Source organism: Anolis sagrei, chromosome X (assembly GCF_037176765.1).
Source record: "Anolis sagrei isolate rAnoSag1 chromosome X, rAnoSag1.mat, whole genome shotgun sequence".
NCBI classification, from domain to species: domain Eukaryota; kingdom Metazoa; phylum Chordata; class Lepidosauria; order Squamata; family Dactyloidae; genus Anolis; species Anolis sagrei.
In genome coordinates this window covers 34,350,534-34,373,907 of record NC_090034.1, presented here as the reverse complement: position 1 = coordinate 34,373,907, position 23,374 = coordinate 34,350,534, and the positions used below count along the sequence as shown (strand labels likewise).

Below are 23,374 nucleotides of genomic sequence, written 5' to 3'. Positions count from 1 at the left end.
TTTATTTTATTTTGTTATTTCATGTATTTATTTTGATGGTATTTTTGCTTCTTTGTATTTTATTTTGCTGTACTGTAATTTTGGGCTTGGCCTCATGTTAGCCGCCCCGAGTCCCCTTTGGGGAGATGGTGGCGGGGTACAAATAAAGATTATTATTATTTCTAATAATCCTGTAAGAGAAAGTTTCACATAACAAGAAGCCCCATGAGAAATGTACATAGAATCCTAGAGTTGGAAGAGACCCCAAGGGCCATCCAGTCTAACCCTATTCTGCCACGTAGGAAAAGCACAATCAAAGCTCCCCCAATAGATGGCCATCCAGCCTCTTCAAAGGGACATCAGTCCAGATCTTTCCAACCGGTATAATGGTGATGTGTGAAAGCAATGCATCTTCTTATCAAATGTCAGTTCCTTTCAGGTCAAAACCTCAAGGTGCATCTACACTGTCTGAGGAAGGCATTTTGGCACCACTTGAACCAAAATGGCTCAATGTGCTTGCTCCATCAAGTTTCAACATTTACACAAATGACCAGTCACTGCCAGAAGGGACAGAGAGTTTCATCTATGCTGATGATCGTGCCATTACTGCTCAAGCAGGGAGCTTTGAGATGGTTGAACAGAAGCTCTCCGAAGCTCTAGGTGCCCTTACTGCCTATTACAGGGAAAACCAGCTGATCCCTAACCCATCTAAAACACAGACATGTGCTTTTCATCTCAAGAACAGACAAGCATCCCGAGCTCTGAGGATCACCTGGGAAGGAATCCCACTGGAGCATTGCAGCGCACCCAAATACCTGGGAGTCACTCTGGACCGTGCTCTTACCTAAATGAAGCACTGCCTGAACATCAAGCAAAAAGTGGGTGCTAGAAACAATATCATACGAAAGCTGACTGGCACAACCTGGGGATCACAACCAGATACAGTGAAGACATCTGCCCTTGCACTATGCTAATCTGCTGCTGAGTATGCATACCCAGTGTGGAATACATCTCACCACGCTAAAACAGTGGATGTGGCTCTTAATGAGACATGCCGCATTATCACGGGGTGTCTGCACCCTACACCACTGGAGAAATTACATTGTTTAACCGGTATTGCACCACCTGACATCCGCCGGGAAGTAGCAGCCAATAGTGAAAGGACCAAGGCAGAGACATCTCCAGCTCATCCCTTGTTTGGGTATCAGCCAGCACGTCAATGACTTAAATCAAGAAATAGTTTTCTAAGATCTACAGAGACACTCGCTGGAACACCTCAGCAAGCGAGAGTCCAAAAGTGGCAGGCTCAAACCCAGAACCTCAATCAATGGCTGATGCCCAATGAGAGACTCCCCCCTGGGCACACAGAAAACTGGGCGACTTGGAAGGTGCTGAACAGATTGCGCTCTGGCACCATGAGATGCAGAGCCAACCTCAAGAAATGGGGCTACAAAGTGGAGTCCACAACATGCAAGTGAGGAGAAGAGCAAACCACAGACCACCTGCTGCAAATCAACCTGAGCCCCACCACATGCACAATGGAGGACCTCCTTGCAGGAACACCAGAGGCACTCCAAGTGGCCAGATACTGGTCAAAGGACATTTAATCAACTACCAAGCTTGCAAAATCTGTTTTGTCTGTTTGTTAAAAATTTGTTAAAAATGTAATACAATTGTCTGGTTGATACTGACATGATAAATAAATACCTGCTCAGACCTCTGGCCATTGAACTGTGGGGTCCCGCAAGGTTCCATTCTATCTCCCATGCTTTTTAACATCTACATGAAACCTCTGGGTGAGGTCATCTGAAGTTTTGGAGTTCAGTGCTAGCTGTACTCAGATGACACTCAAGGAAGCCCCCGGATCCTGGACCAGTGCCTGGCAGCCACGGTGGACTGGATGAGGTCTAACAAGCTGAAACTTAATCCAGACAACACAGAGGTCCTCCTGGTCAGTCACGAAGCCAATCGGAGTATTGAGTGGCAACCTGTGCTTGACGGGGTTACACTCCTCTTCAGGATACAGGTCCACAGTCGGGGGGGGGGGGGGGTTCTCCTGGATTCAGAGCCGATGCTTGATGTTCAGGTGTTGGCAGTGGCCAGGACGGCCTTTGCACAGTTAAAGCTTGTGCACCAGCTGCGACTGTACCTCGAGAAGCCGGATTTGGCCACGATGGTCCACACTATGGTTACATCCAGATTGGATTACTGCAAAGCACTCTACGTTGGGCTGCCTTTGAAAACGGCCCGGAAATTGCAACTGGTCTAAAGGTTGGCAGTCAGGCTTCTAACTGGATCTAATTATAGAGAGTGCATGAAGCCCCTATTAAAGTAGCTCCACTGGCTGCTGATAAGTTTCCAGTCCCAATTCAAAGTGCAGGTTATGACCTATAAAGCCCTAAATGGTTCAGGTCCTGCCTATCTTCATGACCACATCTACCCCTATGAACCAGTGTGGGCTCTAAGATCTGCCGGGAAGACCCTCCTCTCGCTTCTACTGTCACAAGTACAATTGGTGGGGATGAGGGGAGGGCCTTCTCAGTGGTAGCCTCCCAGCTTTGGAACTAGGAGCCCCCGGTGGCGCAGTGGGTTAAACCCCTGTGCCGGCAGGACTGAAGACCGACAGCTCACAGGTTCGAATCCGGGGAGAGGCGGATGAGCTCGCTCTATCAGCTCCAGCTCCTCATATGGGAACATGAGAGAAGCCTCCCACAAGGATGATAAAAACATCCAATCATCTGGGCGTCCCCTGGGCAATGTCCTTGCAGACAGCCAATTCTCTCACACCAGAAGCGACTTGCAGTTTCTCAAGTCACTCCTGACACGACAAAAAAAAAAAAGCTTTGGAACTTCCTCCCCAGCAAGATTAGGCAAGACCCCACACTGTCCTCCTTTCACAGGGATTTGAAAGCCTGGATGTTTCAGCTAGCATTTGAAAATGGCTAGTCCCTAGTTATGAATGCTGGGTCCCTAGGTAACCTCATAATATTTCATTCTCTGCACTTCATCCAATACCCCAACCCTGTTTTGCACTATCCCATGCCTAGCCGTTTTTAATGCCTGGTCATGTCCATTGTATTACTGATTATTGGTTTTGTTGAGCATTGTTTCGAGTTTCAACGTTGCTGTTTTATATTCTTATGTTTTACTTAATTGTGTTTTTATCTGGATTGTTATATTTTATTATGCTCTTATTTTAATCATGTTTTTGTTTTAATGGATTGCTTTGCTTTTATGTTTTGACCCATATGGAAACCCTACTGAATCTCTTCGGAATTAAGTTGTTGTTATTATTATTATTATTATTATTATTATTATTATTATTATTATTATTATTATGCAGTCCTTACTTGGAAAGTAGTTGTTCCAGAAACTTTGTTTTTGTGGTTGAATTGGACAAGACTCAATGAGACAGTCTTTGGAAACCTTAAACAAAATGTCCTGCAGGATGTCCTGCAAAAACAAAGCTTTTGCAGTTTAATAAACTTTTCCCATGTTTTTATGATAGCATCAATTAGGAAATTTTATTTATAACCCAGGAACAAAAATGGTGTTACATAACGAAATGGATGGATGGATGAATATATGCTGATTGGAGCTGATGGTTACCGTAGTCAACAATATCAGGAAAATTATATGGTCTGTGTAGACTTATTATATGCATTATATGAGTCTACACTGATGATGGTTTCGAATCGCTTGAACGCCCATTTTCTCTCCAAAGAGCAACACTCATTTCTGTTCCTACTGCATTTCTCATTTGTATATGATTGCAATATTTTTGACGAAGGAGGAAATGGAGTTGGGCAGAGGAGAAAGACCACAACCGTGGCATGCCACAACGGCCAAGCAATGGACTTGGCCAACTGTCCAGTTTTCATATCTCCAAAGTGTAGGATATGGTGGCATTGCAATGGGCGCACAAGGAGGGAGACTCAACCAGGACCCCCCCCCCCCCACACACACACACACACACAATTTTCCAGATGGGGATTTGCAATGCTTGGCCACGTTTGCAGACTCGGGTTGCTCCACTAGAGGATGCCCAAGACCGGGCATGGGATGCCAGCAACGTCAGCTAGGCCAGCCTTTCAACCCGGAGGCCTTCCAAAAATAAATACCATCTTCCCGTTTTCTTTTTTTTTCCAGCTTGAAGTGCATTGCATTTTACACCAGAGAAAAAGGAGGGCTGCGTACTGCAATCCATTTCACAGCTTCAACTGAAATCAACTTCTCATTAGGGCAGGAGGAATCTGATTACAATGCCTGTTTCGTAGAATCCTAGATCTGCAAGAGACCCCAGGGGTCATCCAGTCCAACCCCATGCTTCCTTGCAGGAAAAGTCCAATCAAACACCCCGACAGATGGCCATCCAGCCTCTGTTTAAAAGCCTCAAGAGAAGATGACTCTTTCCAGTTCCAAGAAAGCATCACCAATGGGAGATTGCCTTTCTCGGAATCCCATAGCATGAAGCATATAGGGCAACAGCGAGTTACTCACAGAATGCCATAGACTGCATTATATGGTCAATGTAGGCTATTTCTATACATTATATGAGAAGGTGACTCTTTCCAGCTGCAAGATAGCATCGCTAATGGAAGATTGCCTTTCGCAGAGTTCCAAAGTCATGAAGAGCATTGACCAACAGTGAGTTAGTCATAGAATCCTGGCATTTGAAGAGATCCTAAGGGTCATCCAGTCCAACCTTTTTCTACCAGGAAGGAAAACCCATAAACGCCCTCCCGACAGATGGCCATCCAGCCACTGCTTAAAAACCACCAGACTTCAGGGCAGCACAGGGTTCTTGCAAGGACATAACGAGGACAAGAGGTATGCTTCTAGAGTAATCTAGACCCAAATCACAATTAATAATCAATCCAAATCCACTTCTCTTTTGTTGTTGCTGGAGGGCCCAGTGCCAGCAGTCATCTTCGGCAACATCTCAGCAGGCAACCTATGGCAAGCCCTCCATCCTGGCTTCCCTCTGCAGAACAGGGTGGCATTTCTTTCTCTTCTTTCCCGGCATTTGTCAAGGGCGCCGCACGTCTTGGCCTCCCTCCAGCCAAGGCTGTCCTCGGCCTCCTCAGGAACAGATCCGGGGCCCAAAGCAACACGCACCCCGTCCCTGCGCCAGCAACATCAAAGTGGGGCCAGTGACACAAAAGACATAGATCCCCAGGGACCGGGCTCATGGCACAATGGTGGCGCGGGAAGGAAAACAACCCTGCCTTTGTCTCCCAGCCTTGACGGAGCGGAACCTTTGTCTCCGTTTTGACACGTTGGAGTGCAAACCCACGGCCGTCTTATGAATGGGCAGATTATGGGACCCAAACAGGCTGAACAAGCTGTCGGAGGTCCTTCACGCGGAGGGAAGTCGGATGTATTCTGCGTCTTTTGAGGCCTCGGGATAGAAAGAATGGGGATGATGAGCCCATAGTTCACACGAGGCACACAAAAAGTCCTTGATTCAGTCCCTGCTGCCTTTTTGCCACCTTGGAGCCCTCTGGATGTTTTAGACTACAGTAACCATCAGCATAAATCCATCCATCCATCACATTAAGTAAAGGTAAAGATTTTCCCCTAACATTAAGTCTAGTTGTGTCCGACTCTGGGGGCTGGTGCTCAACTCCATTTCTATGCCAAAGAGCTGGCATTGTCCATAGACACCTCCAAGGTCATGCGGCTGGCATGACTGCATGGAGCACCGTTACCTTCCTGCCAGAGCAGTACCTATTGATCTACTCACATTTGCATGCTTTCAAACTGCTGGGTTGACAGAAGCTGCAGTACATTTTGCTCTAGTTTTTCAATTGATATCCCAACCCATTCTACCTAGTTTGTGGCAGAAAAATGAAGTTTCTGGAGTAGCACAACTGCTTTCAAAGTAAGGACCGCACAATTAAACAGGAAATTGATTGATTGATTTGCCATATTTATACCCTGCCCTTCTCAACCCCGAAGGGGACTCAAGCTGTGGATGGTGGGATCTGTGGAGACTGAATCCACAAATATGAAAGGCTGACTAGATGTGGTTTTATGATATTTCTTTTTTATTCTGTAAGTCATGATTCTGATATTTGCAGGCTGTGAATGGTGGGACCTGCCTTTCATATTTGTGGATTCAGTCTCCACAGATCCCACCATCCACAGCTTGAAAATATCAGAATCCCAAAAAGCCAATCCGATAAGCTGGAGTCAGGTCATACCTACCTACCTACCTTCCTTCCTTCCTTCCTTCCTTCCTTCCTTCCTTCCTTTTTTCTTGGCTTTCACAATCCTGCTAAGAAAGCTCTTGCTCAAGTCATTTGAGCTGAATGTCAAGAAAGTTCTCTGTTCTCAGGAATTGGTGGTTCCTTTTTCAGCAGAGCCGCATATACAGATATTTCTCAATTTTTCATATGCTTAGAACTGCCTATTAGAACAACTAGGCATGAATACAATCCTGTTAAATGAATGTGGTTGGACACTGCTTTGGTTGCCATGGCTCAACAAAACTGGGTGTTGTAGTTTTACAAGATTGTGAGCCTCCTCTAGCAAAGAGTGCTGGTGCTGCCCCAAACTACAAATCCCAAGACTGCATAGCATCAAGCCAGGGCAGTTCAAGTGGGATCAAACTGCATCTATTCTACAGTGGAGATGCATGACAACTAGGGGCCCTTCCACACAGCTCTATATCCCAGAATATTAAGGCAGAAAATCCCACAATATCTGCTTTGAACTGGGATATCTGAGTCCACACTCAGATAATGTGGGATTTTCTGCCTTGATATTCTGGGATATAGGGCTGTGTGGAAGGGCCCTAGGAGTTATGGGCCAAAAAAGGATCTTCCCAAACTCTGCTCAATATTGAACTCCCTGCCCTTTGATTCTAGACTTCCCAAGGAAATAGGGCTGTCCGTTGCGGGAAAAGGGTGCTGGATTCAGCACCCATTATTTGGTACAATCCAGCAGGTCTCTTCTTCTTTAGGACTTCTCAAGGAAGGTCGCACCTCCTTTCAAAATTACTTTCCTGGGAGTGCCGTGTACAAAAGAAATGTGTGCCAGTTTGTCCAGTTCCCTGCCCAGGATTTGAGCAAACCATGCCCATTTTGCCCCCTAGGACATGCCGTTCAATTCATCCGGTTTTCTTCTGCCCCATCTTTAGAAAGAAGCAAGGGAAACAGGTCCCCTTGGGTTCCTGGTATGTTTCTCCATGAACCCACCCTTTCTTGACTTCTAAACATCTGGGATGCCATTCTGTATCACAGTCGACGTTGGCGCACATTGAGCTCTTCCGATGCCCAGCGGCACACTCCCCTTTTCTATTTTATTCCAGATCCTCTTCAGAGTACATGAAGGTCCTTGGAGTTGAAGGAAGCCCTCCTAGATATTGGGAGGCTCCTCTCGTATCACCCCCCAAAAACAGTTCAGGTAGGTTGCTTTCCAGAACCAAAAGCCAGCTCCCAAAGACTCATGTTGGCTGGCAGGTTTATCCCTAAAAAGTTGTGGAAAACAGTCTGCAAAGAATTTAGTAACCACTAGTATGCGTTTTGCAATGCTATTTTTTCTGAAATAATCATTGTCAGTTTCAGAACTCAGCTTCACAGCACAGATAACTCAGGCTAATTCTATACTCCATTCTCTGTATATAGGGTTCTGTTAAGACCTCAATTATAATTCAAGTTTTGTTATCTTAAGGACTCCTTTCTCCCTTCTCCAGATCACTTCCTTCTCTGCCTGGCCCTTGGAGAAAGACCCCCTTAGAACATCTCCATTGCAATCTTCTGACCACAAGGAGAGACGGGTTGTGGTTGTTGTGTTGCTCTTGTTCTCAGAGTATTATTATCCCGGAGTGTTTCCCAGCTGATGCTCAAACCCTCTTCCATTTATCATTTCTTCCTTTAAGGTAGGCATTCTAGCTGCACAGTGCCCTCTAAGTGCCCTCTAGTGGTTGCATGTGAATGCCACCTATTTATTCATTTTGGAGCCCCAGCTGCAAAAGGAGTGGATCTTTTTCAGCTACAACCCAACCAGTAATTTAAGTTGGATCATAAAGGATTTGTGTACCAGTTTGGTCCAAATTCATTAAGCCACAGAAGGAGCCACTGCAGAACAAACATACATACATAGTTTCCACTTTTATATATATAACTTTTATTAATTAAGGGCATCATCCATCTCCTCCTCCGACACCTCTCCTTCTCTCAGTGTGGGTCCTGCTTTCAGTCCCCATCAAACTTCTTCCATTTCTCCGCCCTTCCCATACACACCTTCCCGGTGGAAAGTTTCCTTGCTGCCTTCTGCAGCCACATTTCTTTATGCACGTTTAAGAGTATGGAAAGTTTTTCTGCCCATTGATCAGTCAGAAACATACAAAACACACACAAATCCCAGCCCATGCCAAGATCTCAGGGCACACCATTTCTTACAACCCACTTTGCGGACCGAGGAAGAAAGAGAACCATTCAAAACCTGGCTGGGCATGTCTCCTGCACTATTTCCTGGTCTCAGGTAGGCAATGCCAGGAAAATTTGGAGCATCCTGGAGTAGAAAATGATTTTTTTTTTTTGCTTCAAAGGCCCCCCTCTTGCTACAAACCCAAGACTCCCCCCCTGCAGCAAGGAAGGATCAGATGCCTTACGCCGAAGCTTGTGAAATGCCTCTGTGATGCAAATCCTTCCAAGCCAGCTTAGAAACCAATTCTGAAATAAAGTATTTAGAGGAGGGCTGGGGCGGGGGGCGGGGGAGAGAACCATAACTCTGTTACATGCAGGAGATATAAGTATCTTGAGATGAAAGGAACTCAAAATGAGCAAATCCCTTCTCAGCTCAGACAAACTCTCCGGTCCAATCAAAGCTCGGAATATTATTGCTCACCCTGTATCGAGTGAAGGAATTCCCCATGAGAATTACATTAATTTAAGGGTTTCAGGTCTTAGTGACTCTTAGTAACACAAGGAGTGTTAGTGAATGTTCTGCGATGTCTTGTTCACTAACAATCACTATGTAACTTATACAGTACGAGACCATATCTGAGGATACAGGCGTATACACAAAAGTGTGGATCATAGCAAACTCTATTGAAACGAAGGACTTCCAACCCATGCATAGCATAGAGTTATGCTTGAGGACCTATAAAATTCCTAAAGGGGATATATTTTGTTGGGTGTGGATCAATGAAACCGCCGGTGCTGTGGATACGGTCGTCATACTGTATTATTATTATTAATTATTATTATTATTTCTTAATTTTTTATTTTTATCCCACTTTTCTCCCATGGGTGGGATTCAAAGTGGTGTACTGTACTATCATTACTAAGAAAAGAATGATAACTTAACTAGTTATTGCTAAAGTTTGAGCTCTGAGGGGAAAGGCATCACAGAGCAGGAATGGAATCATATCGTTCTCCCAATGTGGTTGGGTTGCAACTCCTAATATGTTGTATTGTCAGTTGTGGCTGCTGGGACTTTCAACAGAAAGGAGATCAGCCCCCTGGGCTAGATAGGCAAATAAATGGGCTGGGTGAGCATCAGCTTCCTAAAAAGGCCAGGAAATCTCTTGCAACTGTGAGACGCAGATTTCGGTGTGGGCTTTCTGTGGAAAGAGGGTGTTACCCAGAGTCACAGAGACGTCACATTCGAAATGAGTATTTTCACAAATGCCAAACAAATCGGTCAAATGCAGAGCCTATTAGACAAGACAGCGAAAGCGTGCAGCTCAAAAGGATGCGACAGTTCAAGGCGGCGAACGCAAGCAGCACCGTCCCGCACGAGACCCAATGCAATGGAGTGGAAACAAATGGACTGTACGAGACCGCCTTTCATTCAAAGGCCTTCCGGGCGGAGGACAGGGAACCGAATGCATTGCTAGAGGGGCAACGCCACAGGTGGGCTTCCCGAGCAGGGCCCTTCGAAGCTCTCTGCGCAACCACAGTGCGGATGGCACCAAATGGGAAGTGACAGAATTGGGCCAGCGAGGAAGAATTCAAAGACGTTGGGCACTGCATCTCAGGCACCCGTTTGAAGGGTTCGGCAGAGGGGGGAACTGCACCACCAAAGTGCAACCAACTTGAACTCGGACCTTGGAGCAACTTCATTGATTGGATTTCGATGCTGCCTTTCTCCAACCCCAACACAGCTGTCCAAAGGGTTGCAGGCTTCTGAGGGGCTTTCTTTAGGAAGAGAGAAGGCAAGTGAAAGGAAGCATAGAAATTTTCTTTTCCAGTGGGTTTCATGGCCAAGCAGGGATTCGAACCCAGCTCTCTCAGATCCTGAGCTTAACATGCAAACCACAACAAATGGTGCACGGTCTTCATGCATGCCTGGTTTTGCACTCTAGTCATAAACCATGCCTCACAGAGAAAAAATAGTCAGCTCTACTTTTACAAGTCCCAAAAGAAACATTTCCAAGTTTGGCCCCATAAACAGAAGAAGCTGTGTCATGACAGCCAGGATTTAAGTCCCAAAACATTTAAATTTCTTTCCAATCCTTTTTGGGCCCCAGTCTGGCTGTTTCTCCTCCTCATTGGAAAATGAATGATTTCAGTGCCATTCCACACCTTGACTTACAGGACTTCAAAGAACTGACATTTGATTAGGGTTCTTCCAAACATCACTGCCCTTCCAGTTTTTTTAATGGGTGCATTCTGTCGTCTGTTTGCCATGGAAAACCAGTGCCGACAATTATTGTCTGTCTTCACCAGGGACATTTGGGCTTGATGCTCTCAAACGGGCAAAACCCAAGAGGTTCAGGCTAGACTCCCACCACCGCAGACTGATGAAAGTTGGAGTCTAATATGTCTGGGATAAGGCTGAAAAAGGCTGTTCCTGCCCACTCTCCTTGGCTCCTTCAATTCAATGGTGTAGTGGAACCAGAGCTTGTGTATGTGAAGAATCCCCCTCAAAAGACCAATTGTCAAAATATCAATATTTTCATTTCAGGAGCGACTTGAGAAACTGCAAGTCATTTCTGGTGTGAGAGAATTGGCCATCTGCAAGAACGTCGCTAAGGGGACATCCAGATGTTTTGATGTTTTATCATCCTTGTGGGAAGCTTCTCTTATGTCCCTACAATGGGGAGCCGGAGCTGACAGAGGGAGCTCATCCACGCTCTCCCCGGATTCAAACCTGCGACCTGTCAGGTCTTCAGTCCTGCCGGCACAAGGGTTTAACCCATTGCACCACTGGGGGCTCAATTGCCATCAATTGCCAAAGGGTCAATCCATTCTGCCTCAAAGTGGCCACTAGTTCATTCTGGTTCAGTTTTTAGAGGTGCCTGTCTCCCACTGGGGATTCGTTGGGGTGAAAACTGGCCCTTTTCCTACATTTGTCTATATATGGTACGACAAAATTAAAATAGAAAAAAAATCAATAATCATTATATAAGAGCAGGGTTAATAAAAATTTGGGAAAGGTATAAAAAAGACTATATAGAAACACACCACAGTGGCTGTCACCTTTAGAAGCCTTCCAGAGAAGAGAATTAGGATGGTAAACCTGGCCTACATATAGAGAGATTTTAAAGAAACATAAAGAGAAATACAAATTAAAAGAAGAAAAATAAGTGAAAGAAACTTTTACAAACTTATCGTGGCTTAACTATAGGCAAATCATAGACTGCTATAAGAAAGACAAAGAACTAGACTTTGCCGATAGAGATGGATTCTGGGAAAACATAATGAGGACAGATAATAAAGTAATTACAAAAATCTACCAAAAAAAAAACTACTGTAATGGGCAACAGAAACAGAACAGATAAAGGAATCAATGATCAAATGGGCACAAAACTTAGGCCACCAAATAGAACTAAACCAATGGGAGAAAATTTGGAACCAAAAATCAAATATACCTATTCTTATGATCTTAAAGTGAATTTACTTAAAATGGGACATAGATGGTACATAACACCTCAAAAGATCTCAAAATGCTATAAAAATGCATCAAACAAATGCTGGAAGTGTGATCAACAAAATGGTACCTTTTTCCACACCTGGTGGACCTGCCCAAAGGCCAAAGACTTTTGGAACACTATAAAAAAAAACATAGAAAAATTCTAAAAACAGAAATTAAAAAAGAACCAGAATACTTCCTTCTAGGAATGTACGATGTTGAAGGAGAGAAAAATAAGGAGATACTGTTTAATTATTTAAGTACAGCAGCCAGGATTATATTCACTAAAAATTGACGACCGAAAGAGACACCCAAAAGAAAGAATGGCAAAACAAGAGATAACGAATGAGTATGGATGAACTAACCTACTGCTTATCATCAAATGAAGAGATCCCAAAGAAACGTACAAATTGGGATCCTTTCCTACATTTTTATACAACTTTATTTGTATCCCACCACTATCTCCCAAAAGGGACTCAGGGCGGCTTACAAGCACATGGTAGTGCAGTGGAATATACAATATATACAAGTACAGTAAAACACCGGAAAACACAGAACATAAAATACAGTAAAAACACATAACAATTGAAACAATAATGCCAATACCATAAAACAGCTGCACTTAAAACAGCATAAAAACTCCTATTAATTAAAATACTCAATGAAATGTAGCAATAGCTGCTCATAAATTGGTTGTATCAATTTCAGTCATGTTAAATGCCCAAATCAAACAAAGTGCTTGGTTGTCAGGTATAATCTAATGTTCGAAGGCCTGCTTGAAAAGCCATATTTCAAGTGTTTACGAAAACATTGCAGTGTGGGGCCTAGCCTAAATTCTCTAGAGAGGGTGTTCCAGAGGTAAGGGGCCACCACCAAGAAAGCCCTCTCCCTTGTCCCCACCAGCTGCAGTTGAAATGGAGGTGAGATTGAGAGGAGGATCTCCCCGGCAGATCTCAGAGCCCGCACCAGTTCATAGAAGGAGATGCTGTCACGAAGATAGGAAGGACCTGAACCATGTAGGGCTTTGTAACTAATAACCTGCACTTTGGACTGGACACAGAAAATTGTCGGCAGCCAGTGTACCTGCTTTAATAGGGAAGTGGTATGCTCCCTATTACCAGCCTCAGTCAGTAATCGGAATGCAGACCTTTGCACTAATTGTAGTTTCAGAGCCACTTTCAAAGGCAGCCCCACATAGAGTGAGTTGCAGTAGTCCATTCTAGATGTAACTAAGGCGTGGACTACCATGGCCAAGTAAGGCTTTTCAAGGTATGGTCGAAGCTGGCGCATGATTTTGAACTGTGCGAAGGCCCTTCTAGTCACCACCAACACCTGAGCTTCAAGCATCAGTGCTGAGTCCAGGAGGACCCCCAGACTGCGGACCTGTGTCCTCAAGGGAAGTGTAACCCCGTCGAGCACAGGTTACCACCCAATGCCCCGATCGGCCTTGCGATTGACCAGGAGGCCCTCTGTCTTGTCTGGATTAAGCCTCAGCTTGTTAGCCCTCATCCAATCCATCAAACCTGTCAGGATCCAGAAGGCTTCCTTAGAATTTGGTGGAAAGGAGTAGTAGAGTTGTGTGTCATCTGCGTAGAGATGGCACCCAATTACAAAACTCAGGATGACTTCACCCAGTGGTTTCATGTAGATGTTGAAAAGCTTGGGATCTTGCGGGACCTCACAGGTCAATGGCCAGGGGTCCGAGAGGTGTCCCTGAGCATCACCATCTGGGTGCGATCCTCCAGGAAGGAGCAGAGCCACTGCAAAGAAATGCCACCGACCCATCCTGGAGAATCGCCCCAGAAGGTCGATGGTTTCAAAAGCTGCTGAGAGATCCAGGAGGACCAGGAGGGGCACACCCCCCACCCCTGTCTAGCTCCCTGTGTAGGTCATCCACCAAGGCAACCAATGCCATCTCTGTTCCATGACCAGGCTTAAACCAGACTGTGAAGGATCAGGATAATCGGTTTCATTTAAGAATCCCTGAAGTTGAGAAGCCACCACTCACTCCCTTCTGCATTTCCCCAGGAACAATTTAACTGCAACCTACCTCTATTTCATGCAAAGTATTGAGAGGTGGTAAAAATTCAGAGCCGTTAACTTGATAAAAGACCCACCCCTTGTGAACCTAATCGATTCAATGGCTTGTATTTTAGGATTCTCCTGAGTGCAGGGGACTCTCGTGATTCCCATTTGCCGTGCAAAACCCTCTCAGCACAGACTAAAAATCAGTATCTACAGCCTCTTGCTTACCTGGGTAACAAATCTTTCCCTTTACTGTCCTCAGCCCCCAATCGAGATGTTAAGAGCCAAGCCTCAATTCAAACCCAGTCTTGGCACCAGAGGCCTGGTACTGGCTGTAGCCTGCAAGCAGCTGTCCCAAAGGCTGGGCCTCGCGGCCTCCGAAAAACAAGCCCGGCTTTCACAAGTGGCCAAGGCTTGAGATAATACCACGATGGCACGCAGCCCGCCGTAGCCTCATCCCGCTCCTCAGCAAAGAGAAAGAAAGCCAGGAAAGGAGAACTCGGAGATCCTTTCTGACCAGGCTTTGTTGATGTGAAATCAAAGCTTCGGAGGTTTCCCAAGGATGGGTGCGCAGCATGGCAGGGCAAAGGGAGAGACAACATCATTGGCCTGGCTATATTCCATAGGACAGAGCTTTCCAAACTTTTTATATTGGTGGCACTGTTTCTTGCAATATTATATATATATATATATATATATATATATATATATATATACACACACACACACACACACACACAATACCATATTTAAGCTTCATATACTGTGACATTTACTTTGTAAATGAGGTTTGTAATTTGTTTCCTTTAAACTTCTAACATACTACACTCGTTTCCTCTCTTTCCTCTTGTCAACAGATTTCGTTGTCTTAATTAGATCCATTTTAGTGGTAATTACTGCAACTCAATCAAGAAGCTGTGCAACTTATAGGAATATCGACACTTGAGCAGCACCAGTACTCCACTTTTGTAGTGACTGAATCTCTCCGAAGTCAAAATTGAATAGCCATCTTTTGGGAGGGCTTTGACTGTGTCGCCCTTAATGGCAGAAGTGAGTTGGACTAGTTGCCCTTTGAGGATCCCTTCCAACTTGTGAAGTATAGACTGCCTGGGGTCTGGAAGATTCTCCTTCTTTGGATGTTTTCGAACTGAGGCTGGATGGCCATCTGACAGGAGGGCTTTGACTGTGTTCGTGTTCCACCCTTCTCTTGTGTGATGGCCAACTGGGGAAAGCACCTGCTCCCAAGGAGAGTCCAAAAATGCTGGTGGTTGGGTTCGAGCTTTAATGGCAAACCGGTTCTCATGGTTTTTCATTCGAGTCAGGTCTTTTGTAAACTTAATTGCTCTTAGTGGCTGGCTGAGCCTGAAAGTGCCTCCAAAGACTTTCCTTGAAAGTGGGTGTGCAAGTGTTCCTATGCACTCACCTGCCGACATGTGATGGCCCCATCAATGTCTTAAGGATTTCTTCGGCAAGGAAGATTCACTTCCTTCTTCTGAAATAATGCCTACAGAATCTGGGATTCATTGCAGTCCTTCTAGGATTGAGGAAGGGCCAAAGGAGTGACAGCCCCAAAAAGGTACTTTTCCTATGCTCTGAATGCTCCAATTCGAAACATTTGGGGGGAAATAGATCAAGGTCAAATCTCGTGTGTGCCTACAAGTTGGATTCATAATGGCCCCATGACTTTCTCCAATTTTTCTTTGGCAAGGAAACCTCGGAGATGGTTTTGTCAGTGTCTTCCTCTGACATGGAGCCTCCTCCTGCCTGGGATTCCTTGGCGGTCTCCAATCCAAATACTAACCAAGGCTAAACCTACTTAGCATCCCAAAATAGATGGGCTCTAGTACCTTTAGCCCACAACGATGCTGAAAATCGTATTGGTGCCTTACCCAACACATGAGAAATTCTCAGGACCCTGGAATGGTCTGAGACTGGAATTGCCTTCCGATAGCAAACCAGACAAGTTGCATGCCCAAACTATGCTTCCAGAAGGAAAAACACACAACAACAGTCAAATCACATTTCCTCCTGTATTTCAAGGCTAAACATGAATATATATATATATATATAGAGAGAGAGAGAGAGAGAGAGAGAGAGAGAGCCATGTTCACATGGGAATCACTCAGTGCAGGAGGAACTCCCTATCCAAACACACAAGATATTTTTTCATACATTTTCCATCTCCAAAAGGCTTTGTTTGCTCTTCAAGTAAATCAAATCTTGACCTTTTGTGCCTTTCTCTGCACCACCAGCGAAAAGAAAATCTCGTTTTTTCAACCAACTTGGCAATGCCTTTCTGTCCAGCTACAAATAACTGCCATTAATAGCTTTTCTAATAATGAAAGCAGGATGGTAGCTGCATCTATACACTGTGGAATCAATGCAGTTTGACACCACTTCTACTGCCATCGTTCAACCCGATAGAAGCCTGGCCGTTGCAGTTTGGTGACACTCCTTGACAAAGAAGGCTATACCTTGCTTTGAGCCTTAGCAGGTAAAGTGGTGTCAAACTGCATTAATTTAACAGTATAGATCAGGCATGGGCAAACTTTGGCCCTCCAGGTGTTTTGGACTTCAACTCCCACAATTGTGGGAGTTGAAGTCCAAAACACCTGGAGGGCCAAAGTTTGCCCATACCTGGATAGATGCACAGAAGGAAAGAATGTGGCATCAAATTGCATCAATCTATATAAATAAAAATGTAATGTTCGTTTGTTGGAATAGCATAACTCAAAAACCACTGGGCGAATTGACACCAAATTTGGGCACAAGACACCTATCAGGCCAACGATGGACCATCACTCATAAAAACACTGAAAAACACAGCAGAAGGGACTTAAAAAGCCAAAAAAACCCCAAAAATATATTACAATGCATGTGCAAAACCACATACACACACACACATATATACACACAAAACACATATACACAGACTGGGCCACAGCAACACCTGGCAAGGGACGACTAGTTCTACTATATAGTTGTATAGGAGGGAGGGATGGGGCAATGACACTGAATGGATTTCTCTCAATCTGGGCCATAACAATGGAAACAAGTGGGGGAGAGGGAAGAGAGAGACATGTGAGGAGCAGTGACATTTCCTAGTTTGCAAAGGGCTAGATTCCTGGCAAAGACCACCCCCACCCCCCACCCCACACATGTTCAAAAGCCCTCTTTCCGTCCCAGAAGGCCATTTCATCCATTTGTCGCATGAATAATTGACAAGGAGGGAGACCCACCGGCGTCTCAGCGGTGCCATTCAAAGGACTTGGATAAGCAGACTCCCAGGCGAAGGGCCAGGTCTCAGCTGAACTGCAAAGAAGGCCAGAATCAGACCTTGCCGAGGTGCTTTGGGGAGCACAGAGGAGAGGGCAAAAGGGGGAGTGCTGCCCCCTCACCAGTGCCATCTGCTCACCGAGGAAGCAACTGTGGGGACAGATGTGCAAGATGTGAACTCAGCTGACCTGATCTGCCTGAGAGGCCCAATGATGCCTGCTTCGGGTGACTCTGAAAACGATGCGGCTGAACTGTATTGTCGAAGGCGTACATGGCTGGAATCACTGGGTTGTTGTAGGTTTTTCGGGCTATGTTGCCATGTTCTAGAAGCATTCTCTCCTGACGTTTCGACTGCATCTATGGCAAGCATCCTCAGAGGTTATGAGGTGCGTCTGCACTCCGGAAACTGAGCAAAGCCATTTTCCTAAAGGCCAGGCAGGGGAAAAAGCACTGACAAAACAACCCATCAGGATGAAGGTATATTTTGGACCCTCAAAAAAGTAGTTTGCCATCTTTCAGACCCAAAACTAACCCAGGGATGATGCGAAGGGAGGTGTGTTTTCTCAGCTGCGGCTGGTATTGAGATTCTGATATGTTACATCTCCTTTTTATGCAAACGCCAACAAGGGTTCTTGAGGCGTGCATCCCATCCTGTTTGCTGAATCAAATCTTCAAATGCCAGGAGACGGAAACGGCCGATCTCAGTTTGGATTGCGGCCTTGGCTTATCGTCCAAGGCAAGGGCGGAGAAGCGCTTTCATTCAGCCCAAGGGCCGGATTCAGTTTCGGAGATGTTCTCCGGGGGGGGGGGGGGACCCACACCCAACGAAAGGGTGGGACCCCAAATTCCAGAAAATGTCATATTATCAGAAACTGAGCCTGGGGAGGAGAAGCGTTCCAGATCTTTGGCACAAAAAGCCAAAAAACACATACAAACTGGTCGGGTCGAGAAGCCTCTTCCATACAAGACAATGAGGGCACCATGAGTCTATTTTCACTGCAGTATACTGGCATTTGCAGCAGGAGGGCATACTAGACGTACTGGTTCTCAACCTGTGGGTCCCCAGTTGTTTCAGCCTACAACTCCCAGTAATCCCAGACGGTTTACGGGGTGTTAGGATTTCTGGGAGGGAAAGATCAAAACATCCGGGGACCCACAGGTTGAGAATCACTGTACTAGATCTCTCCGACAGAAAATCCTAAATCCCCACCATCATCTGAACATCAAATGATTCCATAGGATGTTGTCATGACAGTTACAGTGGGATTGAAATGCGACAATTGTACACAGTGTGCCTTACTGATCTTTCATACAGGGATGGAGCAGAAAATAGATCTGGGTCGATTGGCAAATAACTGAGAAATTTGATCAGCAAAGATTTCTGATTCTTGCTCGAACCATTTCTTGGAGAATTTTCAGGAAATTTGTCCTGTTTGACAAACAAGAGGAGCAGAAAAGACAGCAACAGAAAAGAGCAAGTCGTCATGTCTTTTGCCTTTCCTGCAAGTAAGAAAGAAACCATGGATTTGGGGGTGGGGGAGATAAAACCGTTGCCATTTATTCATATGCTAGCTTCAGTACCCGGCGTTACCCGGGTTATTTGAAAAAGTCAATTTTTAATTGTACAAAATTCATAAGGTTGTGGGTGAACTACAACTCACATCATGCCAGGTTAAACCCAAAAAAATCCATCAGTACTAAAGGATTGTTATATTGGACAAGTTTGCTCTAGATGCATCATCAATGAGGTTCAGTGCGCTCTCTGGCTATAGGGTGAACTACAACTCCCACCTTGTTGAGTCAGTCTCCTCAAACCCCTCCAGCAGGTTGAGTTAGTCATGGGGGTTCTGTGTGCCAAGTTTAATCCAGGTCCATCATCGGTGGAGGTCACCATTTCTCTGATTGTGGGTGAACTACCATTCCCAGAAAGGAAGGTCAGTTCCCCCCAAACCCATCCAGTAATCAAATTTCGGCATATCAAGTATGTGTGCCAAGTTTGGTCCAGATCCATCGGTGTTTCGGTTTACAGTGCTCCCTGGATGTAGGTGAACTACAACTCCTCCAAATCAAGGTCAATTTTCCCCCAAAACCTCCAGTATTTTTTGCTGGTCATGGGGGCTCTGTGTGTGCCAAGTTTGGTTCAATTCCATCTTTGGTGGACTTCAGAGTGCTCATTGATTGCAGGTAAACTATAAATCCCAGGACCTACAACTCCAAAATGCCCAGGCCAATTCCACTCAAAACCATCAGTATTCAAATTTGGGCCTATCAGGTATGCATGCCAAGTTTGGTCCAGATCCATTATTGTTTGGGTTCATAGTGCGCTCTGGATGTAGGTGAACTACAATTCCTATAAATCCCTCCAAAGACCTCCAACATTTTTTGTTGCTCATGGGGATTCTGTGTGCCAAGTTAGTTCCAGGTTCATCATTGGTGGAGTTCAGAGTGCTTTTCGGTTGCAGATGAACTATACATCCCAGTACCTACAACTCCTATAAATCATGGTGAATTCTCCCCGAACCTCTCTAGTATTGTTCAGATGCTGATCAATTCCTCTGTTTGTTGTGTGCCATAAAAAAGAATAAGAAAGAGTTAAAGGAGAGGCAGTGAGTGGGATCAGGCAAATTGCACACCAATGGAGAGAGTAAGAAACACTGGGATGCCTGTAGTAGAGGAAACACATAAAATCTAGGATGAAATTTTCCACATATGAAAGCCTTCACTTGGGTGGTGGGTAGTATGGCACTGGTGGAGGACATTAGCAAGGCTCTTGGACATGTTCATGGCGCTCACTATAACCTACAATGTCATTGGAGGGAGGGCTAGTGGTGTCTTTTGAGTAGAAAGAGCTATAGCTCTTTGTGGAGGCAGAAGCTTGTCTGTGTAAGTGAACACTCCAGCCACACACACATATGCATTTCCACTTTTATTATGTGTATAAATTTCCCTCTGTAATAGGAGCTACTATTTTTCCCCCTGTGGAAAAAAACCTCTCTGATGGTAAATGGCAATCCTCTTGCAGCCCAAACAGAACCACCCACTCCAGGAAGGCTGGCTGAGCAGGCCTTGGACAACACCAAGGCTTGGAAATGTACAAAAAAGAAACCTGGAAGTGCTCCCTCTGCACCGAATGTGGACCTGATGGTTGTGGGGAAATGGGAGGAACACAAAGGAGAGGGACAAAAGAAATGGAACACCATGGAAGAGGGCACGGCTGGCACAGATATGTGCCCTTTTTATGACAATATCCCCACCTGCAGTCAATAGGGACTCATTTGGGGATGCTGGCCAAGAATCACAGAATCCTAAATTTGGACTTTACCCCAAGTCTAAGACCCGGTCTAATCTCATTCTTCCAGGCACGGAAACACAATCCAAACACTCTCAACTGATGGCCATCCAGCCTCTGCTTCAAAGCCTCCAAAGAAGGAGCTTTGAAGAATAAAGTGGGATGATGACTTCCCTCGATCTTGACATGATACTCCTATTGGCCTACTAAGACTCGTAGATCCCTGTCACATGGACGGTTTCACCCATCCTATAGCGGTGCCTTCCATTTCTATTGCCAGAGCAGAGTCGTGTACATTTCTCCTTGCTGAAATTCACGTTGTTAGCTTTGGCCATTCAGCTCTCTAATCGGTCACGGTCATTTGGAGACTGGATATGGATTCTGGCAGGATTGGGGGAAACTCTTCTATCCACATCGCACATACAAAAAGCAAATGGTTTGTCACATTCAGAGCTAAAAAATCCCCCTCAAGCAAGTTTTTTTTTCATATCAGGAGCAACTTGAGAAACTGCAAGTTGCTTCTAGTGTGAGAGAATTGGCCACCTCCAAGGATGTTGCCCAGGGGACGCCTGGATGTTTTTGTTTTTTTAATGTTTTACCATCCTTGCGGGAGGCTTCTCTCATGTCCCTGCATGGGGAGTTGGAGCTGACAGAGGGAGCTTATCCATGCTCACCCCAGATTCGAACCTGCGAGCTGTCGGTTTTCAGTCCTGCCACCCAAGGGTTTAACCCACTGCGCCACATGGGCTCCCCTCAAGCAAGTGATACAGCTGTTTTGAACAAGTCTGAGTTCTCCTGCCCAACTCCCCATCCATGGCTAAAGAATCCTAAGGGCTACAATAACAAATGTAATTCTTCCAAGAGCTGGTCTGTAGCTCTCTCAATGCTCTGCAAAGTTCCAGCAAAGGGATGCCAATGTGGTCGGCATTTGGCAACAGTTCCTTCCACTCAAACATGGAGAAGAACCCCACCAGGACTCAAAGCAAAACCAGAAAAGACCCAGTTTGGTTGCCTCTCCCTGGGAAGCCTAAGAGGCATGTTGTCTTGGAGTCCTTCCCAAAGGACACTGCATCGTGCTGCACCCAGGTGTCAAGTAGAAGCGGAGGTTAGACACATTCCTTTTTCATATATATATATATATATACTACAGCTTCCAGAAGTCCCCATCAAGCAGAGCTCAAAATAGAATGGGAAGAGCAGAAATGACCCCTCGATCAAAACCTACCTTATGAAGAAGACTTGTGTCCAAAGCACAATGTCTCCGTTCATTTGAAGGTTGTTGACATGCTTGCTGTGCATCCGCTTGTGCATTGATGGGCTGCAGGGCATAATAAAAAATGTCCGAGACATTTACGCTATGCTATGTGGGAATCTGAGTTGCTCTCTTTTCAGTTCGTGAGCGTCATTTCAGTGTGTTTTCCCACGGCAATGATCCAGTTCAGCTATGACCGCACACACACCCCCACACACACAGAGTTTACACTGATATTTACGAACACGAGACAACAACCTCAAGGACCAATGAGCCCATTCTTTCCATTGATAATGCCACTCTGTGGATAAGCCATTGCACAGACGGCTTCACAGATGGTCCTCATAAAGGGCAATCCGGCAATTCAACATTATGACAAGTGGGCAGATCTTGGAAGGAGACGAAGGGGTACCAAAGAGAGACTACAGCCCTTTGCCTATTCATGAGCAGCAAGGAACTGGGACCCTCCAGAGGAGGTACAATCAGAACCAATTGGGAGAAATGGACCGACTTCAATCCACTGCAACAACGCCACCGTCAAGAACACACTCAGAGAAAGCCACACCAAGCACAAGGGAAGCTCAAGGGTTACATATATACATCCCCACTTTTCCTTCCATAGCGTACACTCTCCTCTCAATTCCCACTTTATCCTTCCAACAACAACCCTGGGAGGTAGGCTGAAGAGTTGAGGTCTCAACTGGTCCACTGAGATGTAAAGAAGGAAGACGGTCATGCTTGATAAAATAGGAGGGAGGAGGAAAAGAGGAATGTTTCCACAACTTTTGACCGGTGTGCATTAATTTTGCTTGGAAGCTGCCCTGAGATCTTTTAATATAGAAAAAGAAGAGGGAGATGGAGAAGAGAGGGAAAAAAGAGAAGGAGAAAGAAAGAAAAAAAGAAAGAAAGAAAGAAAGAAAGAAAGAAAGAGGAGGGAGGGGATACAAAGAGAAAGAAGGAGACAAGGAGGAAATGGAAGAAGATGAAGAGGGGGAGGAATGGAAGAAGGACTGATAGAAGAGAGGGAAGAGAAGAGGAAGAAGAGGAGAGGGAAGAAGGAGAAGACATTGAGGAGAAGGAAAAAGAAGGAAAAGGAAGAGATGGGAAGAAGAAATATGGAGGAGGAAACAAAAAAGAAAACAGAGAATGAAAGAGAAGTTAAAGAAGAGAAGGAAGAGGAAGGAAGGGTAAGAAGCACAAGGAAGAGAAGAGGAGGAAGCATAAGGAGGACAAATGGAAGAAGACAAAGAGGAGGAAGGAGAAGTTGAAGATGAGGAGGAGTAAAAGAAGGAAAAAGACAAGAAGGGGAGAAAGAGTAGGAGAGGAAGAAGGCATTGCAAATGGATTGACTCCATCACGGCAACTACAGCTGCCTTGAGTCTGCAAAACCTGAGCAAGGAAGTTGATGGCCGAGATTCTTGAAGGCCTTTCGGAAGGTTGCCACAATTCAAAACCAACTCAATGACGAATGGCAACACCAAATCAACACAGTGCCTTGAGTGCAGAAGGTCCTATATTTGACCCCGGGCATTTATGAATGGACTGAGAAAGACAATGGTTCCCACACTTCCCATCATTCCCAAGAATCATCGCTGAGACTCAGGGATGAAATCCAAGCACACCAAGTCCTGTTGTGAGGCTGCCTGATATAATCCCCAGCTCCAGTGGCCATACACAACACAAAC

At 45.3% G+C, this 23,374-nt stretch overlaps 1 protein-coding gene across 4 annotated transcripts in view; it reads right to left on the bottom strand.

Moving 5' to 3' along the window:
* SEPTIN5 (septin 5) overlaps positions 1–23,374 on the bottom strand; it is a 60,363-nt gene that overhangs the window by 32,530 nt on the left and 4,459 nt on the right. Inside the window, exon 1 of one of the 4 annotated variants that reach the window (XM_060785885.2) lies at positions 21,663–21,753. The exons of 2 other annotated variants lie outside the window; for them this stretch is intronic. Coding sequence is in view for 1 of the 2 variants with exons in the window: in XM_067473168.1 (XP_067329269.1) it covers positions 17,112–17,279 (168 nt within the window). In the remaining variant the exon portion in view is untranslated. Of the gene's footprint in view, positions 1–17,111; positions 17,295–21,662; positions 21,754–23,374 lie in introns of those variants that run through there. One more of the 4 variants, XM_067473168.1, reaches the window with a different exon arrangement.